The sequence below is a fragment of the Cygnus olor genome, chromosome Z (genome assembly GCF_009769625.2).
Source record: "Cygnus olor isolate bCygOlo1 chromosome Z, bCygOlo1.pri.v2, whole genome shotgun sequence".
Lineage (NCBI taxonomy): Eukaryota > Metazoa > Chordata > Aves > Anseriformes > Anatidae > Cygnus > Cygnus olor.
Window position 1 is genome coordinate 13,659,096 of NC_049198.1, and position 20,745 is coordinate 13,679,840.

At 40.1% G+C, this 20,745-nt stretch overlaps 1 protein-coding gene across 4 annotated transcripts in view; it reads right to left on the bottom strand.

Annotated features, from left to right (window-relative positions):
• The window catches only part of LIFR (LIF receptor subunit alpha), a 56,545-nt gene that overhangs the window by 8,515 nt on the left and 27,285 nt on the right, over positions 1-20,745 (bottom strand). For all 4 annotated transcript variants that reach the window (XM_040539891.1, XM_040539888.1, XM_040539889.1 and 1 more), the window contains 13 exons: positions 19,521-19,695; positions 18,977-19,246; positions 16,017-16,146; positions 13,961-14,124; positions 12,615-12,760; positions 9,672-9,837; positions 9,455-9,525; positions 8,789-9,002; positions 5,789-5,968; positions 4,088-4,189; positions 2,335-2,502; positions 1,535-1,696; positions 394-487 (listed from right to left, as the gene is read on the bottom strand). In XM_040539891.1, coding sequence (XP_040395825.1) covers positions 394-487; positions 1,535-1,696; positions 2,335-2,502; positions 4,088-4,189; positions 5,789-5,968; positions 8,789-9,002; positions 9,455-9,525; positions 9,672-9,837; positions 12,615-12,760; positions 13,961-14,124; positions 16,017-16,146; positions 18,977-19,246; positions 19,521-19,695 — 2,042 coding nt within the window. The remainder of the gene's footprint in view (positions 1-393; positions 488-1,534; positions 1,697-2,334; positions 2,503-4,087; positions 4,190-5,788; positions 5,969-8,788; positions 9,003-9,454; positions 9,526-9,671; positions 9,838-12,614; positions 12,761-13,960; positions 14,125-16,016; positions 16,147-18,976; positions 19,247-19,520; positions 19,696-20,745) is intronic.

Below are 20,745 nucleotides of genomic sequence, written 5' to 3' on the forward strand. Positions count from 1 at the left end.
CAAACCATTTTTTTTTAACTAGGGAACTTGATATGCCATGTTTACGAGAAGCTGGAGATGGGATGTCTACCTGAGTGTTTGTGGGTAGCTCACAAATTACAATATGTTGCCAGCTTATTTCCATTTTGGAACTATTTATAAACAGTACTCACTGGGAGACAGGCTCCTGTAAAACCTTTTTGCATTCCTAACTCTCCCTTACCTCCAACTTGATTTCAATTTCTTCCTCACCTTCTATGAGGTGTTTTTATCACCCCCTTTTATGCAAAGGTCTGTAAAAGCCCACTGACATCTTTGGGTATTTGCAGAAAACAAAGAGTAACACAAATAATGGAAAACTCTAGCACTGAAGCAAACACAACCAGAAGATCAGAACTGAATGCAGGCATTTACCATTCCCTCTTTCTATAGCAAAAGATGCTCGCCACCACTCCAAGCAGAACAACCACTGCCACAGGGATGAGAATTGCAATGATTAGTCCTACAGCTGGGGGGACAGAAAAAGAAAAAGACATTAAAGATATTATCCAAAGTTGCCAGCAAGGTTTATGCCTTTTCTAACAGTCCCACAGAGTACAGACCATTTCATCTAAGCGGAAACAGCCAACAGGGCCTGCGAACAGTGACCTATTCCATAAACTTCACCTTTGCTGGAAAGGCAAAAGTTCATCTGTAAATAGAGCTGACTCAGTCATAGCTACTTCAGTATCAGCAGATACTTCTCTCTGATGCTTAATTGTGAAAGGCTTCCATTGCCACTGATTGCTACTGTTCTCAGTAGGCACTGGCATTGCACTTTCAGGTTACTTGAGCTGGCCAAATCTCTGGTAATGGCTCTTACAGGCCAACTGCACTGCACTGCACAAGTTGTGCTGCCTTTTAAATGGTTTACAGTGCTTCTACTCCCCAGGGTTGCTCTCTGATACATTCCCACTGTCTTTCTTCATGGATGTTAAGTGCCTTCATATTTGACTTTTTTTGTGTGTATTTTAGTTGCACCCCAGTGTTTAATCCTTCCTTCGACATGGAATACTTTTTTTTAATTCTTGTTCCCCAAAGTCAACATCTTTTTGTAACTGTCTTTCTGGGTTTGTTTCTGTCAGGGGATTGATAAATCTGAATTCAAAGCAGAGAGGCATCTGTTTATAATTCTGAAACTGGTAAATATTTCCACGATGTCTTTCTTCCCATCACGTATTAGCAGATATTCATCATGGGAAACTTGACAAGAACAACTAGCTGCTCGAGAAGAGTAAATTCAGGCTCCACCATATAGTAGTAGTTTAGAAGTTATTTTTCTTGCATAGGTTACCAAAAACCATGAGATAGCTGTAATAGGAAATTACTTTTTCCTCACTCTGAACTGTAACATTTTTGTGTTTAAAAATAAGCAACTAAATAAATTAAAATAAAAATTAGGCTTTAGGCCCAAAGTACATAAAGGGACCAGAAAACAAACAAACACACTCATCTTTATATACATTGAACAGCCCCTGTGCTAAAGGACATCAATGAACAGGAATATTCAACTTACAGTCTTCCTTTGTCACCACGTAGAGGCTGTTAGGAGGGCTCAACCCACCAGCCGTATAGGCTTGTAGATCCAGTTGGTAACTTGTTTTCCCTTGAAGATCAAGTATTTTCAAAGACTTTTTTGTCAGGTCAGTGATATTCTTAACTTTAAGTTCTGGATTCCCTGTTTGTTCAGAAGAAAAAAGAAAAGCATACCTTGTAAGAAAGGATTCAGAGGGACAGCCTCAGCATTAGCAAGACATTCTTGAAGTCAGCTTACTAAATCCAGAGAACTGTCTGTGTATAGAAAAACTGAAACAGAGAATCCTGGTCATGCTGCTTGGTTGTACAGCAGCAAACAGCACAGGCCTGTGTTGAGTTTTTTACTCTCATGCTTGTCCTCTTCTATTGATGTGAGTTATGCTTCAGATCTGTACAGAGTGTGCTCACAAGATGGGTACTGGAGGAATATAACCTATTAGACATAGCCAAGTAACCTCCCCCATATGTTGTCCATCCGGGGCATCTGTACACACGACAGTGTGTGACACTGCTGCTTAGTCACTACACACCTCTGCAGCCTCAGTGAACCGTGTTTTTCCCCAATTTTTGCCTTATATTAAAAAACAACTGTGCTACCCACACAAGGAGCTGATTATTTCAAATGCCTTTGTCACATATCAGGGGCCAATTATACCAGTGACTAATGCAACTGAATTATGATAAAAACATTTTTTTAAAAGTGAAATTAAAGTATTAAGAAAAAGAAGAAGAAAAAAAAAAGCTTAAGCAAGGAATTTACCATCTATAGATTTAATTTACCTGATTCCAAAAGTCTAGGCTTCAAGGCATCTTTTTCACCCTTTGCAAAGGAAAGACGATATCCCTCTAAAAACCCCTGGCAATCCTCAATAGGCATGTCTTCCCATTTTACCAATATTGAATCTGAAGAAGTTTCTTCTACAGTAAAATTTGGTGCACGTTTCGGAGCTGCAGGGAGAATTATGAAGGAGAAAGCTAGTAAGATAAACCCTAGCACTAAATGCTGAATATGTGTAAGTGTTGCATCAGTTTTATCTCAGGCCTTGCATGTTCAGCTTTTTCTTGAATATCTTTCCCTCACTCTCAAGAACATACAAAAACACTGAGCAGGTGACACTACAAAGATACAAGTTTATTGCTCTCCTTGCTATTAATTACTGCAATATTACCTACTAACAGCAGCTGAAAGAAAAATCTCTTCTTGGGCCGCCTTGCTACAGACCCATACACATAAATACCCTTCTTCCTGCAACAAACGCCAGAAGACTGCATAAACATTCAGAAGTTATAAATTGCCTAGCTTTTAAAGGCTTTAACTCTGTGATCACATAGCTTGTCTTCCAAACTTCACATTGCTACCATGGAAATCTATTTCTGCTTAAAAGAACTAGGCTTAGTGGGTATTACAAGTCCTTACTGCAATTCCTGGACCCCACAGGTATTACAGCAGGCGTTGTGTAAGGTCACGTAACAGGACTTCAAGTCTGATGTTACTACTGGTGCTGAACTCATGTTTACGAATGCATCTATTTTGTCTCGATGGTTATTTGACCAAAGGCAAATCTGATGTTTTAGAATAAATCTACACTCTTGTGCAAAGTGAATACATTTCTCAGTTTCTAATAAATTTCCTCCATGTGTCCAATGCATTCTTATTCCCACAAAAGCCTTTTTCTCTTTTTCTTGAAAGCTTCCAAGTCTGTTGAGAATGCACGTTGAAAATCCTTTTGGGAGACCGTACATTATTTTTACAAAGATGTAACTGGCTGAAAGCTGAGTTTCTGGTACAATCGCCTTATTCTCACCTTCAACTTTAGGAATGAAATAAACAATGGTATTTTCAAGGGATCAGATTAGTTCAGCAGCAAAATTTTCCAAGCAAAGTATTCTAGCAGAAAACACATCAAACTTCAAAGGAAAATGCGTGCCATAGTTACAATACTCTTTACACAGGAGCTGTTAAAGAGTAAGACAAGTTCAGATTCCTGGGAACAAAAAGCATTCAGCCACTAATGCATCTCGATGTAAGTAAGCCCTGCTCTGGATCACAACCACAGTATGCTGAAAGCGGTGAACTCAGTACGGGAAGTGCAATTCTCAGAGTGGTTTGTACCCTAGGGTCTAGTTCTGGTTTATAAAGTTCTTTTACGCAGAAATGTTGTGGACATCTTTTACTCCAAATGTGCTTTGACTTGACAAATCAACAGAAGCTGCCTCCTTTCCTGAAGAGGTGACCACATCCCTGTGGTTCACATTATAACTGTGCCTTCAGCCCTGAAGACCGCTGTCTACAGAGCAAACTTCTGCTCTGTGGTGGCAAACCCTATGCCACCATATACGCTGGAGGACAGGGGGATATTTCATGCTGGGAGCTGAAGTGGCTGAAGAAATATATTGCAACTATACACAGAGAACGAGCAGAAGTCAGTAGCACTGTATGGAGATTCTGGTCTCAATCTTCTGCCAACACTGAGCTAAAAATAGATACAGTCTAAATTCACTTTACAGATCCTGAGCGATAAAGTGCACTTACGCAGCTCTTTTGTATACCCAGTTATGTTTTTCAGTAACTGATATCCACTGGATTTGCAACCATATAGTGAAAAGTTGTATCTCACTCCAGGTCTAAACAGAGCTGTAAGAGAAAACCCGATAGTAAGAAGATGTCACTTATGAAGTGTGATGCTTTTAACTTTCGTATGGCACAGACTTATATAAATATGTAATAAAAAATGAGTCTTAGGCTACAGCGTTAGGTATAAACACTACCCCTACTTGCAATTCTTATAAAAGAGAGGCCGTCAGGTGTAGTTTAGGACCAGTAAGCAAATATAGGTCTTGGAGAAATTTTGGTTCTAAACAAATAGAATTCAAAACAAGCTACTCAAACTGCAAAAATTGCTCTTTCCATGAGGAAACACAAACCGAAGTTACCAGAAACAATCTCTTTCCTTTCCACCCACAGCAGCCATGTAGATCCCACCTCCTCCTCAGAAACAAAAATGCATTTTGAAATACATAGACCTATTGCAACAACAGTACAAAAAAAAATCAGAGAACTCTCAAAAGTGATACTGAAGCACTTCAGCAATGAACTCTAGGTCTGGAATGACTCCACAAAACCCAGAGAGTCAAACTTCCACTTTATATGTCTTTGAAGGAGGCATAGGTGTTTGATACATTGCATAAATAATTTACCACTCCTTGTGATTTCTGCAAGTCAATATTTTCACACTGAGACTCCATCAATCTTTTTCTAAACACGATGCCACTGTGGACCACTACAGAAGTCAAGTGGATCTTGCAGGAGTTTAGGTCCCGATGGAGAGATTCTCCCAGCAGGATCAAGCACAGAGGCAAATGTGCCAGCTTGAGCCCTGCCCTTGCAGCCTAGAAGCTCCACACTGCAAGAAGCATCCCAGGAAAGAGCTCAGGAGTTGAGCAGTGCATTTAAGACAGATACAGTATTGTCTGCTTAGAAAAAGCAAGCTCTAGTCAGCACAAACAAAAACAACATGGACACTGCATTGTAATTATAAGCAGGAAAACATATTGCCCCCTTGACAAAATTCACCCTCACCCTGACTTTCCAATGCACACAGTTCCAAGTTGATTTCTCTAATGGAGGCTTTATATGCTGAACTCTTCCAGAAAGCAAATATATATATCCTTTTAGGGAGCAGTGAAAAATCCATCATCTTTCTTGGGTCCTCTCTTTCCTCTTCTGCTCCTGCTAGTCCCACCACAGCTGAGTCTCATTTCCCTGATCTGCCCACCAGCATCTAGAGACCTGGAATGTGCCCTGTTCCAGGAAATTTCAATTGCTGACAGCAAGCCAACTCATGGAGGTCACACTTAAAAAAATCTGCCTGATGTAAAAACAACGGATTAGTCTTTCCCCCATCCTGAGCAAGGCTGTTTATGTTTAGAATGCAAATAAAACCCCAGACCCTAGATTAACCATTATGTGTTATGATGAATTAAAAATTTGTTCAGTGTAGCTAGAAAAGGTAATTTTCAAAATAGTTAATAAACAAAGGATGAGATGGTATTTGGCTTTGGCATGGCTACATAAGAAATTAAAATAAATGCAATGCTAAGAAGAGTTTCATTTGTATACACAAGCACACAGCAGTGCAACAATCTTTGATCTATAGTATTGGTACTGCTATCATTTCACTTGCTGTTCAGGCTCTGACCAAGAAAGACTCACAAAAAACGATTTCTGACTTACCAGATTTTATCACTGCATCTGTCGTATTTGAAGGAAATTTCTGCCAGTCCACACTGCAGGGTTCAGACCCAGATGAATGACACCATTTTACTATATAGCCACAGGTCATGTTGGGGTAAGAATTCCAAGAAATATAAATTCCATTCCCCATTGCCACGGCCCGATCTGTTTTGACATTGTCTGCGACAAAGACGACACAAAAATCCATCAGAGACTAGACACTTATCTGTAGTCCAAGCTGGAAGAAAGGCTTTCAGCCACAGCACAAAGGTTTTATAAACTGCAGTCATTTCTAAGAACAAGAAGTGCACTCCTGATACTGTGAAATTCGAAGCGGTGCACTCAGCTATGCTTTGTGAAATGCTGGAAATAAGATGTAGCCTGCAGCAAATCCCACAGCCAGTCTTAAGTATGATGACGAGAAGTACTGCAGCTCAGGACTGGCTAAAAAAGCACTTTTTCAAGGTAAGGACTTACAGCAGATGGCAGGTTCAAATCTGACTTGACAACAATTTGGCAGGAGCCTGCAGCTATAAATTCCTGCTGTTATTTCATCTAACAGTTTGCTTTGTGTTTCTCTCAGGCTGTCTTGCTGTCACTCGCCCAATCACAGACAACAATTACTCACTGGGAATCAACAGAAAAAGTTGAGTCCCCGGTGAGTTTTATGGAGATACCAGTTTCACCACCAGGGTAAACAAACAAACAAAAATTGCTTTGCTTTTAGTTCATATTTTTGTTTGTTTGTTTCTGATTATTAAAGGCTTGGCTGCCCTTGAACTGATCAGATCTGGGAATGACTTCTGATTCCTGCAGCTTTCCTCCATGGCTGGCTGTCAGACCCTGCAGAGCTAAGGGATGTTTTCCAAAGGCCATCACAACAGCTGTGGCCCCACAACAGATCTTCAAAAACAGTCTCAGGGTTTGAGTTTTTCTCATTTATGCTCCCTATTGAGTCTATTATTTCATGTCATTAAAGCTATAAACCATGGAAGGCTGAAGCGCAGTTTTTAAGAAGCAATGTTGTGAAAACTTCACTCTCACAGACAAGCTGTGAATGCTGAAGGACTGCCTTATTCTAAATAATTTTAGCATACAGCTAAGTGTACAATCCTTTTCTAGTTTGCTCATGGCAAGAAAAACAAATACTTAAACAAAGACAAGTCAACTCCAGAATCTTTCAATACTTTTCCCTAAAAGCTATTACACATCCAATGAAATTACACTTCTATGATGCTGGAAAAGAACATATTTCTAATTAGACTGTTTAATTTTCCTATTTACAGGAAAGACTTTTTACAGACTGTGAGCACAGACTCTCTAAAATGCTTAAATATACCACATTCAATATTATTTCCTGAGCCAGAAGACTAAGATTCACCGAGGACAGTACTGCTTATTTTGGGGTATTTATAGCTGCAATCTACAGCAGTAGAAATAACTACCAGCACTACAGCACTACTGCAGGAGGGGAGCCTGTAACAGCCAGATTATGTGCCCCAAATTCTGTACAGCACTTTGCAGAGACAGCAACAAATTAAGGCAGAGTACCCTTTGTTTGTGTTTTCAGTTTTCACAAAACCTCAACAGATCTCAAGCTTCAGAGCCACTGATCTCTTACAGACATTAAAAGCACTTACAGACTGCACACAGGAAGCAGCCAGAAAAGATGTTTGGGTAGAAATGTCATCCAGTTCAGTAAATGAGTCATCTTTCATGACTCCAGCCAGTGACTCAGACAATTCCTATACCAACTTGGGAGCAAACCTTCATCGAGTGCAAGTTGGCTAACACCAAGGAGAACCTCAGACACCCAAGTGCTCATTCCAAGAGAAAGCTATAAATGATTGCAAAGCTCCAGCTGCCATCAGCTGTCCCACACCACAAACCTATTACAGAGACCTCCCCAGCTCCCAAAGTCTAGTTCTCTTTTTGCTCAAGGAGAGCTACAAAAGCATTTTCATTCCCTTATCTGCCCTGTCCTTTTATCTGTTCCTGTTACTTTTCCCTCCAGAGAGCAGATTGAGAATATATTTTTGTGTGTTGCTGTTTTGGAGAAGCACAAAAAACATTAAAAGCAATGATTTTCTTTTGCATAAAAACAAACTCAGTTTTTCTCTCACTGTGAATCTCATTCGAAGTATGCTTCTTCCTGCAAGAGATGGCATTTTCTTATCAGAACCTGAGTTGCAAGAAGGGTGACTGCGATATCTGCTCTCTGGGTGGGGAAAAAGAAGCAGTACCATACATCCTCCAGGCAAACCAGCTAAAGGAGCCAGGGGTTTCGTCTTTGGGAGATTACACTCTTCCTGGCATGCAGGGAAGCATGGACTCTCAACAGTAATATGTGATATTATCTGCTCCACAAGCTCAGTGTTAAGAGCAGAAAATCATTATATGGCTCAGCTACTTTCCTTTACAAAAGCCCGCAGCAAGAGTGGCAGTGTTTTAATTGGGAATCTGAAGTCCTACCTTCTTTTCAAACCCCAGCTCCCAGCACAAGGATGCCAACACTTTACTGGCCAGCCCAATTAATATTCTCCTGCAGAGCTCAGAGGCACTGAACCGAGAATTCCCTTCTTAAAAAGGCACAAAACATCACCAAATCCTTATTCTGATTCTTTGGCACGTAACACTTTTCAGCGTCTCAACAAGAACGCACAGAAATAAATTGAGCTCCATAAACATCAGAGAACTACACTAATGCTTTGAAGCTTCATCCTTGTTGTTCCTGGGAGGTCTTCAGGAAAGTGCAACATAGCTGCAGAGGCTGCACACTATCACCCTTCTTTTATGCAGAGAGCGCAGTTAATTGGAGAGACACTACCCTAAGAACAAAGCAGTAATTTTTTCCTCCCATCCAGTAGAACTGAGTGGGAAAAAGAAACACAAACCAAATTCAAACAAACAAAGAAAGTATCATCTTATTTTCAATCATCAAACTCAACAAGACATTCTCCAAACTTTGAAGGTGCTTAGCTCTCCACTGGGAGTACTCACCACTTGGAAGTTCTACAGTTGTTATCCTTGAAGGAGGAGACGAGCCTGCATGATTTTTGGCTACAACACTAACTACACAGTCATTTCTTCCAAGTTTTATCTCAGTACTGTTTGAGGGCTCTGTGACTTCTTTATACTCCAGTGGTTTCTCTAGCAGGTAGCAGGAAACTTCATGAGACACTATTTTTCCATTGGCTTCAGAAAGGGATAAGGGCTATGAACAGACACAGAGCACATTACAATCAAAATGGAAAAACAAACAAACAAACAAAACAAACAAACAAACAAAAATAAGGCATAGGATAATATGAATGTGACGTCTCAGTCATATCTGATGAATGCATAGGACTACCAGGCAGAAAAGACAATTATTCAAGTGTAACTTTAGAAATTAATATATAAGTTTGTAAGTTTATTAGTTTTCCCTGGGATGTATCAAAAATTTAATTGTTCCAGTAAAATGCTTCTCAATGCAAACTTTACATTATAAGACTTCAGTAACTTCCCGTTTGGGGAAATATTTATCTCAGTGGATAGTTATATAAAAAGTTAAAAAAAAAAAAAAGATTTATTTACTATAAATTTCATTCATTTATAAATCTGTAGGAAAATAGATTTACATAGTTAGATTACACAATATATTAATACTTTAAGTGTCCTATCTACCTTCCAGAAGATTTTTAGACTTTTTCCTGAAGGACTTCTCTCTCTCCAGATATCTGGTCCTCTTGCAGGAGCTAAGAAAAAAGAAGATTTTTTTTTCCAAGTTGCATACTAGACAATTTAATATTTATCAGAAAGCTGGCTTTTTAGATATCTGATTTTAAAAATACTTGGCTTCACAAGTTCCACACTTTATCATCAAAGAATTGAATAAACTTACGTGCTTCCAGTGTTGTGTGCTCCTCTATCCTGCTCCAGTCACTCCATCTCCAGAAGTGGTCAGCAGCTGAACAGCGTACCCTGAACCAGTATTTGGTATAGGGGTGCAGCGTGTTCAGCTGAGCTGTATAAGTCGAGGATTTTCCACCAGGCATGGAGACATTGTGCTGTTAAAAATTTACAGAATTTGACATGCTACGTATATATTATTTTGTTTGTAGATTATGTTGAAAGTCAACACCTAAAAAAGGTGGTATTTTCCCCCAAGAATACAGACTGTGTGAAAAAAAAAAAAAAAGCTGCAGTCAAATCCTACATAGCTGTTGCTTGTCTAACTGATAGAAAGCAGTCTCTCCAAAGACACACAGAGCATACAGAGAAGCAGTGTGAGAACCCAACTATGCTTGGAGATTATTGAAAAATGAAAGTATTTCCTATGCAGTCACCCTAAACAAAGGAAAAACACCTCAGATGTCTGTCAAAATGAAGTCATAAGTAGCACAGAAAAATGAAATATCAGTCAGTAACACTTCTGAGATATAAAATATGAAAAAGAGAGAGAACATGGACTTCATTTTCTCTGCTATAACTGTTCCCTGAAAGTGTAAGCCTTCAACAGGATGAACTCTGCACAGAGGAGCAAGCTGCAGCTTCCCACCAACCTTGTCTAGTCCCCCTCTCTTCTATAAGCTGCTCATGAGGCAAGCCAGGATTTCACCTTTGGTATTCAGAATCTGCACTCACACTGTGTGTGTGAACAGCAGACTGGGTGGACAAAAGACTTGCCAAAGGCAGTCCATCTGCACAAGAAGCTTATCATGCAACCTTCATACTAGACAGACCTTCTTCCTTCAAAACACAGTATCCAAGTCATACCCAGCTGACCTCTATTCACAGCTCTTAACACAGCACTACTCTCTCCTGTTATTCTTAAAATGGTGCAAGTCTATAGAACATTTCAGTTTCATGACTTCTTAAAAACCCCTAAGCCTGGGAATGTATTTTACTGATTCTAATTATAACACATGTGCATCACAGCTGCCAAAAACTGGACTCCAAGTGACTTTAAGCTGCAACTAATTGTGCATTTCTACAGCCAAACGACAACTTGAAAAATATAAAAAGGCCAACAATCTCTCATATGGATGGAGAAGCTTCTGAAAACATCCTCAAAATGCCATGTAAAAACCCATAACAATTTCACAGCTACTTTTTTATTACAGAGGACACTTGGAGGTTTTTTATTAAGCAACCAAAGACAATGTAACAATGCTGTAAAAGCTTCTACCAAGCTGTGTGTGATGTTTCAAAATATCTGTAACTTAGGGCTCTGGTGCAGGTGCAGCAAACTTTAAAGTTTGTAGCAGATGACCTTATCATCACTCACTGCTCCAGATTACTGACCTCATAGCAGTGCTCATAAGCAATTATGCACCCCAGGCTTCAAGCAGTGCAATTCAGGCTAAACAGAACTATGTAAAACTACTTTTTTTTTTTTTTTTTTTTTTTTTTGATTTTGAGCTGAGTTGGGGGTGGGTGATGCTCAAGCATTTGTTTCCACTGCTGACTGCTCCAGAAGCAGTAACTGTTGGGAGCAGAGAAACACAGACAACTGTGAGTGAGGATATCTCACTACCACACCAAAATCCAACACAACAGAGCTGTCAGAGCTGTTACTTACATGTAAAAGCCAGTTTCTTCCTCTGGTAATTCCCGATATCTATGATTTTCTCTGCAGTGCCTAGTCTCTGAGTACTACTTAGCACATCATTACAGAGCAAATACAAAAGCTTAAGGCTTCCACACTCTGAAAATGCTTTAAAAGCTTTTTAAAAATGCTCTTATAAAGCATGCATTTGCTACCACCCTGTTATTTTAGGGACAACGTATATAACAATTATGTTCAGTGTTAGCTGCATCACTTCTGTGGCTTGACTGACTTCATTCAAGGCTGTGCAATTAAGTGCAATTGGGTAAGAAAATACCCCTGCTAAAGATCGACCTGAGGAATAAGCATTGTTGAAAAGCAACCTCTGAGGTTAATGTGCTCATATTATAAATTCAGGCTCTGTGCACTGAGACTGTGTAATTCAGCATCCGCCTACCTGAGCTGGTCAGAGACACTCCATCTGAACACACGAACAAAAAATTTGGGGGTAAACCTCAGGATAGCTGAACAGGCAGTTTTGCCATTAGGCTTTCCCACTGACACAGATCAGCCACGTGCTAAGTTAGGAAATAAGGATGAAGGGCTCCAGCCAGTGAGACAGAGCACCAACACTGGGCAGCAGCCGGAAACCCAAACACTAGGAATCTGAACCCCACCCAAAACCACCACCTCCTACCCAGAGGTCCTCACCAGGGATTTACCTACTGATACACCAGTGGGAGAATCCTTCCCTATCCCGCCTCTACATCACTGACACACAAGTAGGTTTAGCAACTCTGTATTACAGCCACATACATGCCAAGTGCTGACAGCAAGCAAATGAAATGTTCTCTGAGGAAAATGGGGGAAAAAGACTAAACCAACTAAAGGTTGCTAGAGGCAATCAGAAACAACCACTGTGGAAGTCTGCAGGGCAGCAGCAAAACCTGGAATGAATGCATGTTAATACAGCTTGCAACAGGAAGGACAGTCTGCACAGTTGGCAAAGACTGTTGTCTAAAGGGTCAGCATAAAGTACTGTGCATGAAGGTATGAATACACCTTCTCAAAATACCAAACAATACCATGGTTAAACTGACCTTCCCCTAAACTACCTAAAAACAACCAACATAAGGAAAGCAGGCAACAATGGAGACAAGGACAACTTTTTCTGATTTTACTAGATGAACTCCTAGTCATTACTGTATTCATCATTTAATAAGATGACCATAATGAAGCTCTGAAAAAGATCAATATCTGAGCCAAAAAAAATAAATCAGTAAAAACAACACTTACCAGTTTTTGCTCAGAGTGACCATTGCTAATTTCAATTTGACACAGAAGCCTGATCTCAGCAAAACTGCCATTTATAAACCAACGCAGACGGACGCTTGTAGAGCTGTTCCCAGAAACAGTTAACTTTTCCGGAGTTTTTGGATGAACTTAAAAATTAACAAAATACAAACAACAAAACAAAAAACACTTATTGTAAGAAAAAATCATTTCAGTTTAGAAAAAAAAAGTTTTTAAAAGATTGAAGAGAATCAGAAGAATAAATAAATTATTTGATTAGCACCTAGAATAGCTGGTGCTTCAAAGACAGCTGCAAGCAGCCTCATTCCTAAAACGCTTCTTAGTTATCAAATGTGAAAACAAATTTACTTAAGCTGCATGTTATGGGCATGCGTGATAAGGAGCCGGAGGTGCAGAAAAGCATTTCATCTTCTACTTATTTCATCATGACAGTGAAACGCAGGCTATTTCAGAAGACCACAGTGACATGTGAAATTCACCCAGCAAGTTAGAACTTAAAATCTGCAGACTAGGACAGGGAAGGACTCCTGGATGAACTTTCCTTGTCCCAAACTCCCTCCATGCTAAATTGACCTGCCAATTTACTCTGACAATTGCAGTTTCAAGGTAGTTGTTGTTAGGAGATAAACAAAAAAATGCACAAACTTGAACTGCAAATTCAGTTTTTCAGATAAGTTGGCTGAACGCTGTAAGTATTGTGAACCCTTGAATACTAAGCTGTGGTTGTGGAGACAGAAAAGGATGGGGAAGAGAGTCAGCACCAGAAAGGTGGTCATCTTCTCCCTCTCCTTGATTATACTGAGTGTGCAATGAAGTAAGTTCACAACTGCAGATGATCAGACTATTATCAACAGCAGGTAATGCTTCTGCTGTTTTCTTTTACATCCACTTCTTTATGCTTCAAATGCTTCTGATGTAAACCCGAATAATACTTTGCCTTATAAGCAGACACTGAAATACAGGGTCACTCACAGTTCATAAACTTATGTCTATATTTTAATTATTAATGCATAATAGAGTATGAAGCAGCACATAAACAGCAGTTGCTCATTATTAGATCACTAGCAGCATTTATCCATACAGCATTGTATCCAATCTGGTGGCACTGTTGGGGAGTACTGGAATCTCCTTGTACACCTAATCTTGCCTCAGGACATGTCCTAAGCTTTCTTTTCTTTTTTTTAAGTTCATATTACCTAACAAAGCAGAATACTTGTGACAACAAAGCAAAATAATCACAAGCAGACAATGTCAGATTTCTTCCAAACCTCAAACAAACAAATGTCTAGCATGCAGTAACCGTATCTCTTTCCCTTTATAACTCTTACCTCTCTGACTTATATCAACCAAAAGTGATGCTTCTGTTTGTCCAATAGGATTGGAGACACCTAATAGGAAATTGTAGGTTTTTTGATCAGCCAGTACTGGAAAGCCACAAACACGCTCTTTGTTCATTTCATTTACTTCACAGGAAACATTTTTTCCAGATATCCTACAAAGCAAAAAAAAGTGGGGAAACAACTTAGTTTTTTAATAAGATATCTTCTAGCAACAGTCAGAAGTCTAGACTGAAAACAGTAGAGAACAATGGATTCACTGACACACGGCTTGCAGAATGATTTGATTGCAGTTACATATCTAATACCTCAACACAGGTGAAAGTGGCATCAGTCACGACTTGCCCTGTTCTCACATGAAACTCCTCTTCCATGAGCATAACATTTCCACCCTCTCACCTCTCAAAGGCCTGGAAAACGGGTAGGTCCTGTAAAACCACCTCACAAGCCACGACTAAGACTCTGATTTGAAGTATCTTTGTTCAGATCAGCATACATTTGCATTGGAATTATGTTCCTAATTGCCTTCTGAACTAAGGAGATATGACATATTACATCTTTCTATGGGCCCTGCCAAATGTAAACTAAGATTTGTTGCCTGGGTTACATCCACTACTCTCAGCCATTTTTAAATCAAAAGCAGGAGAGGCAGTCTGGTAACACCCAAGACTAGAGCTACATCTTTAAGGGTAAAAACCAGAGTGTCTATGTCTACGTCTGTGTCTACATCTATGTATGTATATGTATAGGAGTTGCTTTAATTAATATCAGCATAAACCTCTCATTCAGTTGCACAAGTTTAGTTTCCTCCTTTGGGCTTTTCTATTGGTGTGTGTTCTAGCTGAGCTTTGAGCTTTCTCCATACCACATTCTCATTTCAATAGCTCAGTGTGGGCTGAGGACAAGGATGAGAATATTTACCCTGAAATGCATCATATTCATTTCATCACAGCTTTGGACTGTGCAAAACAAGCTGGAACTACATCCTCACTAATGAGCTAAACATGGGAAGCCAGTGACTGGAGCTCCTTTCCGTTGAATATCTGCTCTGTTTCACCCACCTCTTTGTACCCTACCCAATGACTTTTTTAGCACTAGCATCCTGGACAACATGCGTGACCATAACTCCTCATTCCTTCTGACTTGCTTCCAAAGCCACCATGAGACTCCATTTCCCATCTGTTGGGGTGACTCAGACCTCTCCCGTCTCCCTTCCCTGACTGCTCTTCTGGCATTAAGGGGAGCCCTCCTCACCATGGGAATTTTGTTAACTCCTCATCAGCTTCAAATCATAGCTACCATGGAATCCCATTTGCAAGTGGGATTCCAAAAAAGTAATGATTTTTTCCAAAGTAAGGATTTTTCACTCTTAAGGCTTTAGATGGACTAGCATGGAAGACAAACTAGTAGAAAATCAGTCTTCACTTCTCTCTGTGGATGTTGCCAGTGTTACTTTTCCTTTTTAATGTCTTCCAGGTAATGCACGCTTTGCTTGCTCTACACACTCCAGTTTGTGATGCTGGGAGAAGAATGGGAGTAGGCTTATTGCTATTTTCCTTAGTAGAGTTTGGGAAATGCCCCCTGGTCTGTCTTACAATTGCTTCTCAGTGAGTTTCTATCATCCTGCATAGCAGAAGCTCAGTAAATGTCTGCAAGAAGATCTGACACAAGCAGCACATATTAAATATATAAATAAATAAATAAATAAAAGAGTAAATGAATCCTTCCATCTCCCTGTATTCTCATATTGGTTTTATTCACATGTTGGCAGCAGTTTGACACAATAAGCCCTTTATTTTGTCATGAGTCCATAATGGCAAAAGTCTTAGGGAAAAGCCATCCTTAATTCCCATTGCAATTTTGCAAAACTAGGATAGGGTTCTCCAATTTTGTTTTTAGAGTTCAGTTCCAGCTTCCACAAAATATGTTAGGCTCCAAACAATGGAGACTTTATCTCATTTAAGCAGACATGGAGCAATTAGTCACAGGCAGCAATGGATATATTCCAGTTCTACCTTCCCTCTCCTACAATGTTGAATTGTTTTACCTTTCAAATAAGCTGTACTTTGTTCCTCGTTTTCCGTATAGTCCACTGGGTCTACCTGGTTTCCAGGTGCATTTTATTAACTCGAAGTTGGATGTTTCACAGCTGAGGTTTTGGGGAATATCAGGGGCATCTGTAGCATAAAAGGAAACCAAATCAGTTAGACAATGTATTCCCAACCCGGTGTGACAGTTTTGGGCTGCTAGTTTCCTGAAAGCTTCACCGGTAGTTCTGTTTTTCTAATTGGTCTAGACTGTGTGCTGCACAACACATAGTAATATTTACTCTCCAACCATATAAATAACATTCTTAAACGAATAAATAAATAAATAAAGGGATAATTACTATCAGCCCCAACTGACTAACACTTGACTTTAGACTTCTAAGTGGTGGGTAAGCTGGTAAGTCACATGCAAATATGTTCACAAGCTCTAGGCTCTGACCTGGAGGTGTTTCACTAAAATTCTGCCAAGACATTTCCAAAACTGTGAGCGTCAGTTTAGCCACTGAGCAATTTACAAATGCTGTCAGTTATGTGTCACATTTTTTTACATGCCATCACCACCAATGCTTCAAATTCTCCAGCCAAGTCACTTTAAGAAGATGTTCCCTTTGGCATGAATTCCACCCTGAATTTGAAAGTTAAAGCAAGCCCTGAATGTCCCATTCTTTTCACCTTTGCTTTGAAAGTGCCTTTTTTTTTTTTTTTTTTTTAAGTTTGTTCTTCTCTCCCATACTATACCACTGTTGACTGCCTTCCTGGAGAAGACAGACAGTGCTTCCAACAGAGACGAGGTAACCAGGCTGATGTGAGGCTGTGGAGAGCCCTTATTTGAACTCCTGTACACTTTTTCTCAAGAGATAGCAGAAAAGCATCCATGTAGCTGCTTTGCCAAAGAGGTACTAACACAAGAGGCAACAGTGGCAGGCTTAGTTCAGAACATGAGCAGAGGACCAAAAAGAACACTTATTTTGCCAGAACTAAGCTAAGTGGTTTGGATACACATTTATTTCCTCTACCTTCTCTTCCTCAAATGTGTCTCATCAGCAATAGCATCCTGACAAGTCTTCTCCCTCCCTGCATAGTAGGTATGCTGGCAAGTACAAGAAACAGTGATGGGAAACAGAATTCACCACATCCCAGCTCTTAAAGTTTTCTGCAAAAACATGCAGTAGCATGGAAAACCCTAAGGGATTGTCACAGACTTCATACATGGAACACTGACTTATTTATGTGGAAGGTTCTTGCATAAAAGCAAACAGTGCACAAATAATGTAAAAATTGCATCTCACTTTAAAATAATAAAAGGTTGGATTCTGTTTTGCATTTGCTATCACACACTGAATATGCAAAGTTGGTGACAAGAGGCACAGCCTTGAACTGAGAACACACTTTCAAAATGAGTCCCTCAACCCCAAGGACCCTAAGTTCAAACATAAGTGTGTGCAATGGGGAACAGGAACTATTGGAAGATGACAACTCTTGTAACCACTATGGTGAAAACACACAAAATGCTGAAGTGACCAATTATGGGAAAGAAGAACCATGTACTTTCAACAGTTTGTTTCAAGAGGTAGCTGTATCTGGAAGAGATTTCTGAGGCTGGCAAGGTTATGCAGAGAAGATACACAATGATTCAGCATCTTTAAAGAAATTTTTAAAAGAATATTTATAAGATTATCTGGGGAAGATGAATTGTCAGCTGGATTCCTTCACCATCATTAGTTCCCAAGAAGCTACTGCCTGGAGGAGCATCTGTTACTGCTTCAAGACTGTTTTATTACTTTCATTTGACTGGTTGGTAAATACTTTTTTTCTCTTACAATTCTTGCTTTTCCTCTCTTTCCTCAGGACCAAACTGAAATTGATGTAAATCGAAAGTGATAGAAACTGAGGACAAATCTTCAACTGTTAATAGACTACTGAGTATTTCAGATAATGAAGAAGTGTCTTAGGAAGGGATATCAAGAAGGAAAGCTGACACTATGCCAGCTTCTAGGAGAATCTCACATGTAGTTACATGGGTACTCCCTCCCGTCGTCCTCTCAGTCCCTGTGTCTCCTCCATGTGATGGAGTTTCCACAAACAAATTTGATGGGTCAACCCTGGCTATACGTACAGACTGAGGGATGAGAGGCTGGAGAGTAGCACCACAGGAAGGGATCTGGGAGTTTTGGTTGACAGGAAGTTGGACATGAGCCAGCAGTGTGCCCTGGCAGCCAGGAGGGCCAACCACATCCTGGGGTGCATCAGGCATGGCACTGCTAGCTGGTTGAGGGAAGGGATTGTCCTGCTCTGTGCTGGTGTGGCCTTACTGTGCAGGTTTGGGCATCACAGTATATAAAGGACAAAACTCTTAGAGAGCCTCCAAAGGAGGGCTACAAAGATGGTGAAGGGTCTAGAGGGCAAGATGTGTGAAGCGTCTGAGGTTCTTTGGTTTGTTCAGCCCAGAGCAGAGCAGGCTGAGGGGGGGCCTCACGGTGGCCTGCAGCTCCCTCACAAGGGGAGCGGAGGGGCAGGCGCTGAGCTCTGCTCTCTGGGGACAGTGACAGGACCTGAGGGAACGGCATGGAGCTGGGACAGGGGAGGGTCAGGTTGGGTGTTAGGGAAAGGTTCTGCACCCAGAGGGTGGTTGGGCACTGGGACAGGCTCCCCAGGGCAGTGCTCACAGCACCCAGCTGCTGGAGTTCAAGAAGCATTTGGACAATGCTCTCAGACATAGGGTTTGATATTTGGGTGGTGTGGAGCCAGGAGCTGGACTTGATGATCCTTACTTGTGGGTCCCTTCCAACTCAGCATATTCTGTGATTCTATGGCTGTAAGTAAACTCCCAGTTCATCCTCAGAAACTAAAAGCCAGAAAATAGCAGGGGAGCCACAATAGCATCTGTTTACTAGCAGAACCCTAAGATTCTCAAAATTATTTTGATTTTCATAAGGTTAGTAAACATAATTATACATACATCCCACAAACAAGACAGTTCCATCCATCCCATCCTCAGACAGACTGCACACTACATTTGTCCCACTGGTATCTGAAGCACTGGCATTTAGCACTCTGATTGCACTGCTCCGACTGCTTAGACGTATTAGTGGGTACGCTTCTGGTCCATAAGTCATCCGTTTTATCTGCTGTCCTTCTTCATGAACACAACAAATTGTCACATCTGAACCCACTGCCACTACAGTGTCCTGAGGAAAAACCCCACTCCCATGGGGCTCGGTATCTTTTCCTAGCAGAGAAGGAAGAAAAGAAAACAAAAACAAAATCAAAACAAAACATGAACAATTCACTACAAATATGGTGTCAATCAGCTAAAACATGTCTCAGGAGTACATCAGTCTACTCAAATCAATGTTTACTAGGTCTCATTAACTAATGATTACATCATTTCTCTATTCAAAATGCCCCCACAAGCAGCAAGTCATCAAAGCCTTTTCCTCTTACTTTGGTTTAGTTTTCATAAAGCAATCAAAGTGTGTGTGGTCGTACGGAAACAAACATACCAGGGGACTCTTCTACTGGGCTCCAGTCACTCCAATCCTTGTGGCCAACAAACTGTGTTACGTTAATATAACAGCGAATCTTCACATAGTGTGATGTACACTCCAAAGGCATATCAGATGTCCAGTTCCAAGAAAGAATGATGTCTTCATGGGTCAGTTTTGAATAGTAAGTTACCTACAAAGTTTTCCCCCCAAAAAACAAAGAGAGCTTATGAACAGTTGTTAACAAAGACATACAATCTTAGAGCTGTCAATGGAATGGCAAATTAAGTGAGGTATATAACAAACTCCTGACAGGTGGTCAGGCTGTCTCACCTAACTTTCAGTTTCTTCGTGAATTTACTTTAATAAAAGCCTGAGATGCTAAACAGCCCACCAGCCAGGTAAACTACCAGGAATACCATAGCGTAGACATTTGAGGGATAGCAGGCAGCTAGGCATACATTTCAAAAGGTATATGTTGCACCTCAGAATACAGGGCTTCTCCTAGACTGGGCTATGTTCCAACATTTCCAAAACAAAATTCTTCCAAATTTCAGTAACAGGGTACGTATTTTGTAGTTTCTCCAACCTAAAAAGTATAGAATAGGGCTACAAATTCACCTAGAAAAACTGTGGGTTCCATTTGCTGAACTCCGGTTAAATTCATGATATTGAACTGTGTCCTCAGGATACCTGCTGGTGTATATATATTGCCTAATGACCTGCTGCAAAACATAATCTTTCAGAAAAGAGTTTCTTTCATGTAATGCAAGGTTAAGGAATCTAGTGATTTACTGGTGAAAAAACAATGCATTGTTTGAAAGAACAGTTTTGGGGTAATTTGAATTGGCTTTTTTATTTATTTCGAAGAAATTAGTAAAACCTGAATACTCACTATCAGAACAAAAAAGATCCATTTCATATGAAAAATCTACAGCTTCCAAAAATAATATGCAGAAGCATATTAATTTTTACACCTATTTATCACCATTCCTGTGAGATGCTGCACAAATAACAGCAATGACAGCCCCTTGCCTAAAAAGTTTTTAAAACTCCAGAAACTGAGGCACTGCAAAGAGAATACCCTTTACAAATGCATCAGAGACAGAGGAAAAAATGATTTATTCCCATTTTGAATAAATTGCTTGGTATACTTAAACAGGCACAGAACTTCTGAATGATTAGTTTGGTTATGTCATCTGAACTTTTCTTTTGGGAAGGTATCACAAGGAAAAGTCACAAC